The 12,630-nt window shown below is 48.9% G+C and overlaps 1 protein-coding gene across 2 annotated transcripts in view; it reads left to right on the forward strand.

Moving 5' to 3' along the window:
* Window positions 1-12,630, forward strand: part of CACNA1B (calcium voltage-gated channel subunit alpha1 B) — a 296,467-nt gene that overhangs the window by 233,842 nt on the left and 49,995 nt on the right. For both annotated transcript variants that reach the window (XM_063409328.1, XM_063409330.1), the window contains 7 exons: window positions 3,049-3,145; window positions 5,906-6,066; window positions 7,105-7,242; window positions 8,074-8,275; window positions 9,858-10,022; window positions 11,022-11,132; window positions 11,299-11,382. In XM_063409328.1, coding sequence (XP_063265398.1) covers window positions 3,049-3,145; window positions 5,906-6,066; window positions 7,105-7,242; window positions 8,074-8,275; window positions 9,858-10,022; window positions 11,022-11,132; window positions 11,299-11,382 — 958 coding nt within the window. The remainder of the gene's footprint in view (window positions 1-3,048; window positions 3,146-5,905; window positions 6,067-7,104; window positions 7,243-8,073; window positions 8,276-9,857; window positions 10,023-11,021; window positions 11,133-11,298; window positions 11,383-12,630) is intronic.

Raw genomic sequence — 12,630 nt, forward strand, 5'->3', positions numbered from 1 at the left:
CATCTGTGCCTCTCCCATTCCAGGGAAAAGCAGGAGTGAGGATTTGCTCTGCCCCACATCTCTTTAACCTTCCTGGAAGTATTCAATCACAGAAATTCTTGCTCCAGGCGTGGAGCCTGCCCTGGCAGAGCAGAGCAGGGAAATGTCTGTCCTCGTTGGCACGAGGCCTCGTTAGTGCAGCTGTTAATTGGCACAAGAGCAGCGTGGTAGTTCAGGTCTCCTGGGATTAGGAGTGGGGAAAGCACCATGTGGGAATGTTCTGGGGCTCTGGGTGGGCCCAGGAGAGCAGAGCTGAGCCTGGCTGGGCTGGGGGTGCTGATGTGCACAGCAGAAGCGTGGCCGTGGCTGCTGGGGAAGGGAGCAGAGCTCTGGGCTCGGTGTCCCCGTGTCCCACCCCCCTTCCCTATCCTGCCCCAACCACATGGCCCTGAAGATCTCCCCTTCACTCCTTCCTCCCCCGGCCTCCTCAGCTCCCACACTTCCCTGGCTTTCCTCAGGTGGGAAACACAGGGCAGTGCAGAGGGGAGAGGTGCAGGGAGCAGAGGGGGCAGCCCAGGGGATGGGGTGGCCACCAGCCCTGGGGACAGGTGGGATCTGCTGTGGCATCTCCTTGTCCGTGACCCATTTCCCTTTTTGCTTCCCTCCTGCCATTCCCATCCTCCTGGAGAGGCTGAACAAACTGTTCTGCAGCCAGGGCACTGCTGAGAGTCACACTGGGGAGCTGCAGGTCAGCTGGTGGCTCTGGTGGCACCGAGGTGACCATGGGGAGCTGGGGGTGTTTACCCTGGAGAAGAGAAGACTCAGAGGTGACCTTATCACTCTCTACAACTCCCTGAGAGGCGGCTGTGTCAGGTGGGGTTGGTCTCTTTCTCCAGGCAGCACTGACAGAACAAGAGGACACAGCCTCAAGCTGTGCCAAAGGAAATACAGGCTGGATATTAGAAAAAACTTTTTTACAGAAAGGGTAATAAAGTACAGGAATGGTCTGCCTGGGGAGGTGGTGGATTCACCATCTCTGCATATGTTTAAGAAAAGACTGGATGTAGCACTTGGTGCCATGGTTTAGTTGAGGTTAGGGTTGGGTTGGACTTGATGATCCTGGAGAGCTCTTCCAACCTAATGACTCTGTGATTCTATGGTAGGGATGGTGAGCTGAAAGCAAATCTGCAAAGCCAAGCTTAGGCCACACCTTCAGCTCTGCCAAAACCTGACAAGAAGGGCAGTAAAAGCTCTGCTGGCGGTGCCTGCTTCAGCTAGAGCAGATTGAATGTCTCTAATGAGGATCAAATACTATTTTTTAAAATATTGAATATTTATTTTGTGGCTTTAAATCATTCCTGTAGCTCTGGGAGTAAATCCAGTGCCTGGGTTTAGAGCCAAGTCAATGGTCAGGGTGCAGCTGGGGTGGATTAAAATGGCCCTAAAACAGCCCTGAAGGATGAGACAGGGAGAAAACAGGGACCTGTCCATCCTGTTCCCCCTCTCCTCCACTTCTGCTAAATCTTGTGGAAAGGAAATTCCTCCTCAAATCATACATCCCTGGGATACAACCCACAGCCCTCCAAAAATTCCAGGGTTTCAACACTGTGTCTCCCTCTTACTGCATTTCCAGACAAGGGCAATGCCTGGTAACGGGAGAAGGGGACTGGAGCTGAGGCAGGAGTGTGGGTTTGGGTTGGAGATTCTGGTCCAGCGTTACTATTGAGTAGTACGGGGTTAGGAGAGAGTTCTTTGTCCTTTGGAAGTGGATGATTTCCAAGAAGACCCTTTCCAGGGCTGAGCAGGCTCAGCCAGCCACAAAACTGGGTGGTTTCCTCCCCTCTGGGTGCTCCTCCCTCAGCACAGGATGTAGGGCAGGGTGGGAGAAGCTTTGCAGTCCTTCACAAACCTCCGTGGGTCTCTCGGGTCTCTCGTACTTCCATTGCTTCCCTCTTGGAGAAGAGGAATGTTCAGCAGCCTGGAGAGCACAGAGTAGGTGTGTCAGCATCTGTCCCACACGTTCTCCATTCCCACCTGTGTTCCCCCAGCACAGTCCCAGACCGAACCTCCAGCCATGAATAAAACTCTGTTCCAGATTTCCATCCCATTTTCCACTCCATGAGAAATGAAGGGAATGTCGTTGTTCTGCTGTGGGGTTGGAAGAAGATGTACCTGTTGTCTTCTTTTGTTTCTTTGTTTTGGAAGTGCACGAGGAAAGGAACTCTGTCCTTCCCCTAAAACCCCTCTTGATATTAACAAGAGGAATGTTCTTGAGCCTTGCACTTGGTTTTAACAAAACCTAAACCCCAAATGTGACTGACAGCTCCTGCATGCCTGAGTGGGGAGTTGCCCCAGCACTGTTCCAGGCATGTAATATATTGCCATATTACATGTTCCTGCATGGGATTGGTGGCATGTCCTCCATGGGAGACTCAGGGATGAGGGAGTAAGCTCTGACCCCCAGGAGAGCTCTGTCCCTCACCAGGAAGGCTCCCAAACCCTCTTGGTACAATGTTCCTGCCAGAGAAGTGCACGGAGAAACACCCCTGCCTCATCCAGAGACACTCCCTGCCTCATCCAGAGACACTCCCTGCCTCATCCAGAGACACTCCCTGCCTCATCCAGAGACACTCCCTGCCTCATGCAGCTGGGAGGGAAGAGCCAGGTGTGGCTTTGTCCCTTCTCCTGCTGGGAATGGGATGGAGGAGCTGAGCCTCCTGTGCCGGTGCTGCTGCCCTGGCTGGGAGCGTCGGAGTCAGTGCAGGAAGGGCTCCAGGTCCTGGTGAGTGGCTGGGAGGTGACAAAGCCTGACCAGCACCTGTGGCTGAGCCCTGCCAGGACCCTGTCCTCCCCCAGCCTTCTCCTCTGAGCTGCTGGAGACATCCCAGGTGAGGCTGGGTCATCCTGCCTGCAGCCCTGGTGAGGATGGACACAAAAGCTGTCAAAGCATCCCCAAACCCAACCAATTCCACCACCAAAGCCACCCTGGATACCCACAAATATCCCAGTGAGTGACCTGGGGAGCAAATAATTCCCTCTGTTGTTCTTGTGCCTTTTTCTCCCTTGCAGAGGAACCAAAGGCAAGGACATCAACACCATCAAGTCCCTGCGAGTCCTGCGCGTGCTCAGGCCTCTGAAGACCATAAAACGCCTGCCAAAACTAAAGGTTAGAAAATAACCCAAATTTTTCCTTGTCTTGGTTTAGAAAGACAGGTGTCTGTCAGGGAAGTTGAAGCTCCCCTTGGAATGGAGAATTTAAACACCCTCCCTCCAAATTATTGTAATTTTGAAATTAGGGGCTTTCAGGCTAAAATATGGGAATAGGAATAACGGTTCTTTACTAGGAATATTAAAAATACAAATGCAGTAATGCAGAAAAACAAACAAGCAAACAAACAAAATCCTAGAAAACCCTGACAGAGTCACAGATACGACCTGACACCCTGTTGTCAGGGTGTTGGAAGCAGTGCAAATAAATCCTCCTGCAGTGACAGACGTGGTTCTGTTGGAGTAGAGATGATCCTGGTGGTGAGATGGGTCCGATCTTCCTCTGGGAATCCCGTGGCAAACAGGCCACACATGTTGGTGTTCCAGCATCTCAGTTTTTATCTGGGTAGGAATGGTTGGCTCCTCCCCCTGGGTGTTCCATCTCCCAATGGATGATGGAATGTGTCAGTCCCTGTGAGCCTCAATGGCCCATGAACAGAAGATATCCCCAGGGTGGACAGTGGTGACAGAGATCACAAACCCTGCCCCACCTGGTTTAACAGCTGGGCTGTGATCAGAAGGCATCCACCCTCCTCCCCTGGAGTTACAAGAGATAAAGAAAAAAGAAAACACACCACAACTGCTTTCAACAGATGAAATAGAATACACATATTTTGGGTTACATAACCCAAGACATTCCTTCTCTGGAGGTTTCTGGCTGATCTGAGTGGAAGCTGGTGGACTCCACTTAATCCAGCTTGTTTCTGTTGCTTTTATTTCATTGCAATGAATCTCTTTGCCAGAGGAGCACAAACAGCTGGGCAGATGTTGAGCAAATGTCAAAGATTTGGGTGCTTTTGCAAATATCGTGGGCAATGCTAGGGATTCCTGTGAATCCACATGAAAATAAAACCTCTACAAATAGGAAAAAAAAGCAAATAAATTACTGTTCATAAGTGGGATGCTCTTTGATGTGATAAAGAAGAAAATGGGGTTGGGAGGGTCTGGCTTTCCCTAGAGATTTTAACATGAATATTGCAAGGTTTTCCACAGGCTGTCCAAAGAGATTTGTCATTGCTATGGGAGAAGCTTTAATTTATTAATCTTTCTTAAAGAATCCATAGTTCAGGGGTTTATCCCTAGAACACTGATCTAAAAAATAAAATAATTTTTATGGCCTGTGATTATTCATCCAACACCAACAATCTGAGGTACAGCCAGGCTCTGCAAAGAGAAAATGGAAGGAGTTAACAAAATTCAGAAATTTGTGAGGTTTAGGGACTCTTCAATACCTTTTGTGGGCTGTTTTCTGTGAGAGCTGGAGAAAAAACTTGGAATGTTTTGGAAGGGTGAAAATGTGTTTGGCAATGTGGCTGTTTTCACATCAAAATAAGGCTCAGCTGTTCTGTAGATTTGCTTTTGTCTGAGCCCACCATCCATGCTTAAATAATTCTAGTTTTATGCACACTAAATTTATTTGAAAAGGAACAATTATATTGAGCCATGTAGAAATTGCATGTAGGATTCCTGGGTTGAGCAGAGAGATTTCCTTTAGGATTCCTGGGCTGATCAGAGGGATTTCCTTTAGGATTCCTGGGCTGATCAGAGAGATTTCCATCAGGATTCCTGGGCTGATCAGAGAGATTTCCATCAGGATTTCTGGACTGATCAAAGGGATTTCCATCAGGATTCCTGGGCTGATCAGAGGGATTTCTATCAGGATTCCTGGGCTGATCAGAGGGATTTCCATCAGGATTCCTGGGCTGATCAGAGAGATTTCCATCAGGATTTCTGGACTGATCAAAGGGATTTCCATCAGGATTCCTGGGTTGCATCAGGAGTGTAATTCTATGAATGATTCACTTCCATTCAGAGGAACAGGAGCAGCATTGTACAAACCTTGTGCTTGGGCAGGGACTGCTCAATTTCTGGTATTATGACAAACTTCTGACTAAAATGAAACTGCAAATTACTTGTAATGAATCAGGGCCTCATACCCACGTAGGAAATGGATTTGAGGAGTTCTTTGCAGGGAGTTCAGGAGTGCACATGCTGACTACATTAGTCACACCTCATTTTGACAGCTCTTTAGAAAATTTTATTCAAAGCATTTGGTTGTTTTGTTTCTGCTGGTTTTTTCCTTATTATTCCAACAGTTTTTACCAAGCCACTGGAAGTAAAATCAAAACAAGTGCAATTTTCATTGTCTAATGAAATGTTTGCTCAGGACTAATATTGTCTTGACAAGCTGTGATTGTCTTTATAAATGTTATGAGAGGCATCAGGAAATTCAGTGGCACAACCAAAGCTGTGGATAAAGCAGGAGATGAAGGAAGCTGGAGTTATTTCTCTCAGCTTTGGGAAGTGTTTGGGAAGCGAAAATCCACTGAAGCATCCATGGGTTGTGGGATGGGTAATGAGTCCCAGATGAGAGAGATTTAGGTGGGATGTTGGGCAGGAATTGTTCCCTGTGAGGGTGGGCAGGCCCTGGCACAGGGTGCCCAGAGCAGCTGTGGCTGCCCCTGGATCCCTGGCAGTGCCCAAGGCCAGGCTGGACACTGGGACTGGGAGCAGCCTGGGACAGTGGGAGGTGGGAATGAGGTCCCTTCCTACCCAAACCCTTCTGTGATTCCCACAGTGCAGTTAAATTGTGCATGCCAAGATTTTGGATGAACTTTTCCTTTCTTCCCACCTTTGACCTTGTCCCCCTGCACCTCAGGCCGTCTTTGACTGCGTGGTGAACTCCCTGAAGAACGTCCTCAACATCCTCATCGTTTACATGCTCTTCATGTTCATCTTCGCCGTCATCGCCGTGCAGCTCTTCAAGGGTCGCTTCTTCTACTGCACAGACGAGTCCAAGGAGCTGGAGAAGGACTGCAGGTACAGCTGGGAGCAGGGAATGTGGCAGGGAGCAGCTTCCTCCAGCTCCCCAGGCTTGCCCAAAGGCAGGGATTTGCTGATCTCCTGTAAATAAGAGCAAGAATTCAGCACAGGTACCCCGGAGGTGAATTTTCCGTTCTTTAAGAGCTGTGTCATTCCTGGCTCTGATCTTCAGGATGCAGGGCAGGCAGGTTCTTTCCTGGGAAAGCTGAGTGCCATTTTTGAGAAGGGATTCTGATAGTGTGACTGCTCTTTCCACCTGTTGCCTCGATTCTTAGAGCTCCTATGAATTAGAAAAACACACTGAATAAATAATCAGAAGCGTGGGACGTTAAAGAGCTACTAATTAGCGAGGAGAACGACAGGATGTGAATATCTTAAAAGCCCTGTCATGCTTTGTCCTTCCCAGCAGGCTGGCAAGGTGTGTTACTCCACAATGTGCATCTCATTAGCTTTTTTCTTGGCACCCAAAGCACCTCCTCAGCACTGTCCTGCTCTGCCCATCCCTCTCCTGCTGCCTGGCACCTGCAGGGCACGTCCCTGGTGGGATCCTAGGGGCTGTCACTGCAGTTCTTCCTTGGAAAAATGCAGATAAATTATGGAAAGGAATGTGAAATTATGGAATAGGGTAGGTTGGAGAGGGTTCTGTGTGTGCCAGGCCCCTCAAAGTGGAATACATTTAGGAATTAGATGCAGTCCTGGAGTAGGAGCCAGAGATGTTTCCCCATCAAGCAGAAGTTTTCTGTGGGATCAGACAATTGAGGGGCAGGCATGGTGTTAATGGCTGGCTTTGCCTAACGAATTAATGAATGCCCTGATTAAAATTTCTTTCATTTTCAGACCTCAGGTCCAGTTCCCATGGCTAAAACTGGCTCAAAAACTGGAGTTACTTCTGTCATGGACTTTGAGGGATTCTCTTTGTCTTTAACCCACAGCACAGTCCAGACTGTGCTGCTGGGGCTTTCCAATACTCCCGACTCCTAAGAAATGCCTGATCTGCTTTAATTCTCTCATTGGCTCTGAATCTCTTTTTCCTAGGGGTCAGTACCTCGATTATGAAAAAAATGAGGTGGAGGCACAGCCCAGGGAATGGAAAAAGTACGAGTTCCACTATGACAACGTGCTCTGGGCTCTGCTCACGCTCTTCACCGTGTCCACAGGGGAAGGGTGGCCAACGTGAGTACCCGGCACTGGCAGGGGCTGATAGTGCAGGTAAAGCAGGTCCCCAGAGCTCTGAGGGACAGCAGGTGACCTGGGAAATGAGAAAAATCTTCCATCTGCTAAGTTTGGTGTGATTCTTGGGTGAACCTGCAGGCAGAGCTCTGCGTTTTCCTTGGTGCCCTTCTGAGCTGGCACAGGGGTGCTCAGAAAGTTTTCAGCTCTTGCTTCAGGTTTTTGGATTTGCACACCTTTTTCAGGGGTAAAATTGATAATGGAAATGGTAGAAAATGAAGGGGGAAAAGTGTTGGGAGCTCTGTTGAAAGTCTGCTGGGCGTGACAGGCCCCAAATGACATTTCCTGTTCAGCACATGACTTTATTTTGGCATATGTGGAGTGCAGTGTGTGGCCAGGGCTTCTCAGCCTCCACGTTCAACTCTTTTATAAAATAAAGACTGAAACAGCATCAGCCTCCCTTTTCCAGTCCCTCACTGTGTTCCCCTACTTGGATGTCATCAACACCTCTCTTTTCCCGCTCTTATTCCTTCCCTGTTGACCAGAGAAGAGAAGCCAGATCCAGCTGGATCCTCCCCCCTTGGCCAGGGGGGATCAGTGGATCTGGACACAGCAAATCTCCACCATTCTGCACAATGGTGAGAACAAATGGTTTCCCAAAAAAATATCCTCAAGGAAAACTTCTTCCCAGCCTCGTGGGTGGGAGCAAGCTTTTCCTGAGCATATGTGGAAAACCCTGCACGTGAGTGAAGGCCAGGGAGTGATTCTCAGGGGGTCCTTGGTGCTTCCCAGGGATTGTGTTGACCTTTCCTCTCTCTTTGCATTTGCTTGCAGTGTGCTGAAGCACTCAGTGGATGCCACCTACGAGGAACAGGGGCCCAGCCCTGGCTACCGGATGGAAATGTCCATCTTTTACGTGGTCTATTTTGTTGTCTTCCCTTTTTTCTTTGTCAACATCTTTGTGGCGTTAATCATCATCACCTTCCAGGAGCAAGGAGATAAAGTGATGTCAGAGTGCAGCCTCGAGAAAAACGAGGTACCCACCTCTTCTGCCTCCAGAGTTGGTGTTCCAGGGGCTCAGAGCTCCTGGGTACTGGTGGAAGGCCCCTCCCCGTTCCCCCTGTGCTGGGGGGACTGGAGACCAGTGGTTATTGAAAGTTGTGTGGTGTAGAGACCAAAGAAAGGAGTGGCTGTTTCAGCTTCTGCAGAAAAACAAAAGCAGGGAGAGCCCCCAAGTGCTTCCTGTTGGGAACCACTGTCACACATCCCCTGGGCCACACCGAAGGGAGGATGGATCTGCCCACAGAAGCTGCCCCATCCCTGGCAGTGCCCAAGGCCAGGCTCGAGAGAGCTTGGAGCAGCCTGGGATGGTGGAATTGTCCCTGCCATGGCAGGGGTGGCACTGGATGGGCTTTAAGGTCCTTTCCAGCCCAAACCATCCCATGATTTTATGTTTGCTCGAGTGTGGAGTGGTAGAAGGAAGCAAACCTTGAGGCCAGACCTCAGAAATCAAACTGGGGTTCAGCTGCTGTGGCTGCCCAGAGGAAAACTCCTCTCTCCAGTCTGGTTTTGTGCCTCGCTGGGATTTGTCCTCCTGGGAACAGCCAAACGGAGATGCCTTGAGAAGGGTGTAAGACCAGGAAAAGACGCTGTGAGCTTTTCTTTAATGTCCCCAAAATGACCATTATTTTCCACTCAGGGACCTCCTGAGCTGGTTTTTCTTTAGTTACTGGCATCTGTGTATCTTCCTTCTATGGGTGTATCCAGTTTTCTTCTCAATCCATGCAGATTTTTAGCATCTGCAGCATCCTTCCTCCAGGGTCCCACAGCCTCAATGACCTCTCTTGGGAAGAACCATCTCTTTTCATATATTTTGAAACTGGAACCTGATTTTTGATGAAAAGAGATGAATTTTGAAGCGATTTTTAATTAGTTCCTTGTTTGTCTAAATGAACAAAAAGTCCAAAATAAAGCAGAATATTTAGAGAGCTTTACCCATGTTATTTTCCAACTGAGCAGAAAGTGATTTCAGATTTGGAATTCTAATGTAAATCCAAGATGAGAAAATGCTCCAGAATCAAAACCTCTTGTAGAATAAAATTTTTATCATAGTTTTGTATTCATAATAAAGTGAACAGAAATAGCCAGTGAAGGGATCTCTGAGAGTTCCCCCAGTGCTTTTGGTGGATAATTTATTGGCAAATTCAGTTCTCATTTTATGAAACATTCTGAGCTGTTTGGGTGTTGCTGTGTGTGGGGACACACCCGAGTTCCACAATATTTTTAAAAAACACAAATAACATCTGTACCAATCCTCTGGTTCCTACAATCACCCATCAGGAGGAGTTGGAAGTGTTTGTGGAATTGGGAAGGGATCAGGACCTAGGAGGGGCTGGTCTCTAATGGAATATGGTAGGACTGCGAGGGGCATTGCAATGTTATAGGGTGAATATTCCAGGAAAATTGCTCTGGGTTTGGGGATCCTGTGCTGCATTTTACACAAACAATCAGTACTCACTTGGTGTTAAATGCTCTGCTCACTCTCCCAACCACATCCTGACGGATAAAGACTTCCAGCCCTTTTTCTGGCATCTTTTCATCCCCTTTTTGTTTTGTAGAGGGCCTGCATAGACTTTGCCATAAGTGCCAAGCCCCTGACCCGCTACATGCCTCAGAACAAGCAATCCTTCCAGTACAAGATGTGGAAATTCGTGGTGTCCCCTCCCTTTGAGTATTTTATCATGGTCATGATTGCTCTCAACACCATCGTCCTCATGATGAAGGTGAGTGGGATCTGCCTGACTCGTGGAATTTTGGGCTGTTGTCTGGAGAGGCTCTCACCCTGAGAGCTGGGGGGCTCAGCAGAGCAGCCACCACTCCCCATGTGCCTGCTGGGATTCCTTTGGCCCCAGGGGAGCTGCATTAGCTGGGATGAGATCCCACCAGTGGGATTCCCTCAACAGTGGTGGTTGGGCTCAGCCCCTTTGGGATGGAGCTGGGATCTGCAGGTCCTGACCTGCACCTCAGCCTGGGCTTTCTCCTGCAGAGCAGGGTCTTGGGGCTGCTCAAAGTCTGGTCAGGCCATGGAAATTCAAATGAAAAAGAGTAGCTTTAGATGGGATACTGGGGAGGGATTGTTCCCTGGGAGGGTGGGCAGGCCCTGGCACAGGGTGCCCAGAGCAGCTGTGGCTGCCCCTGGATCCCTGGCAGTGCCCAAGGCCAGGTTGGACATTGGGGCTGGGAGCAGCCTGGGACAGTGGGGGGTGTCCCTGCCATGGCAGGGGTGGCACTGGATGATCTTTAAGGTACTTCCAACCCAAGCCATTCTATGGTTCTGTGAAATTACTTAATTTTGGAACAGCATCAGGCTCCTGGGATGTGATACAGAGTGGGGGAAGAGACACAGGTTGATGATGTGCCCTCCTATCCCTTGCCTGTCTCAGAGCATCTGCACAGTCAAGGGGTCCCTCCCCATCTTTTTAGTGGAGGAAACAGTCCTGCACTTGTCCCCTGGGTTTGAAAATGCCCTTCCCCCTTCCTCCCTCCTGGTCTGTGCTGTGCTTACAGGGGGATGTCCCTCAGCAACAGTCTCCCCTCCTGGGGATATTCCAGCTGCCCCCTCAGTACAGAATGGAGCAGGAGACAGGAATAACTGTGTTGTAACCCCAAATCCCACTGAAAGTGAGCACAGAACCCTGACTGAAACGAGCAGGAATGAGCTGGGAAAGGTTTTGCTCTGTCAGTGATCTCCCAGTAACAGCCTTTCTTCCATCCCGCTTTAGTTCTATGATGCTCCAGAAGCATACGAAGAAATGCTGAAATGCCTGAATATTGTGTTCACATCCATGTTTTCCATGGAATGTGTGCTGAAGATCATTGCCTTTGGTGTGCTGGTAGGTGCCTCCCTCCTTCTCTTCCACCTCTCTCCTCTCTCTGTGAAATGCTCGCGTTTTGTGACGCGCATTTAAAAACATGCAAACAAAAAACCCCCCGACCTGTGCTGGCAAAAAGAAAATAACCCCTGGATCCCTCTATTCCCCTTGTGTTCTCGTTTGGCAGAATTATTTCCGAGATGCCTGGAATGTCTTTGATTTTGTAACAGTGTTGGGAAGTATTACTGATATTTTAGTAACAGAGATTGCGGTAAGTACAGTTTGCTCAATTTATTTCATTTATAAACAAAGCTGTGCCCTGTCAAGACACTGAACCTTCTCCCTACCAGCCTTATTCCCTGGAGCTGCCTCTGGGAGTCATGATGGCCTTGGCTGACCCTGTTCCATGAGCTCTGCTTTTCCATGGAGCTGAGCACAGCTGTCTGCCCCAAAGAGGGAAGGCTCTGATGAGAACCACAGTGCTCGTGACTCTGCCAGGAAGCAGCTCCCTCTCTCCTGCAGCAAACTGCTCTGTCCCCAGGCCTTTTCTGCCTGTTCATGGAAAAATCCTGCTGAATTTAGAGAGGGAAAAGACCAAAGGGGTTCTGCTGTGTTAATGTGGGAGGTTTTTTGCAGGGCATATGTCTGGCCCTTGGGGTACCTGCCCAGTCTGGGTCACAGGGCAGGGTGAGGGTGAAAGGAAGTGACAGGGACACAGGGACAGTGGGAAGGGAAGAGGTGAAGAGTCTGGACTGGGGGAATGTTCTGTCACAAAAGCTCTGTGGGGCAGTGAATAACAAACTGCTTTCCCATAGGATTTCTGTCCAGCCCTACAAGGGCTGCTGCCTCCCTGTTAGCAAGTCTTGTACATCTCACAAAGTGGACAGACTTGTCAGTGAATTCTGAAGGATTTTTCCATTAGGGCAGCCAATGTCTGTCTCAGTCCCTGACGGTCTGATATTACCCAATGTATAATTTGTCCTCTCCCAGTGCATGTTGTAGCTGATGATGTATCAGAGTGTGATGAATTTGAACTTGACCATAACCTTTTTCCTCAGCCTATAGATGTGTTTTGTGTGTGCTCAGAACTGTGCTCCCCACGTTCCTTTACAGGTGGTGGTGAAGACCATGTGACTGTTTCTAACAAAATGCATTTTTATTTAACCTCCTTGGTACAAAATAACGCATAACCCCCCAAGTTTTCCTTCCCATACAAATGATGTTCATTTATCTGCTGGTGAATCTAATGTTGTAGCCTTTGGATTTTGTTTTCAGTGCAGCCAGGCTAAAGTTACTCAGCTCACCCTCTCTGAGTGCTATGGGAAGGCACATGGTGCTTGTCCCCACTCCCTCTGCCATGGGATGTGTTTTCTTGCCAAGAGAACACAAGAGAACACAAGTTTGGTTGCCAAGAGAACCAAACTTTTGCCATGGTTTGAAAATCTGTGAAAACATTTGCAAGTCAGCTACAAACAGGCTGAAGCTTTTCCAGCCCCACTTTGGCCACTGGGAGGAAGCA

This window comes from Prinia subflava, chromosome 12 (genome assembly GCF_021018805.1).
Source record: "Prinia subflava isolate CZ2003 ecotype Zambia chromosome 12, Cam_Psub_1.2, whole genome shotgun sequence".
NCBI lineage: Eukaryota > Metazoa > Chordata > Aves > Passeriformes > Cisticolidae > Prinia > Prinia subflava.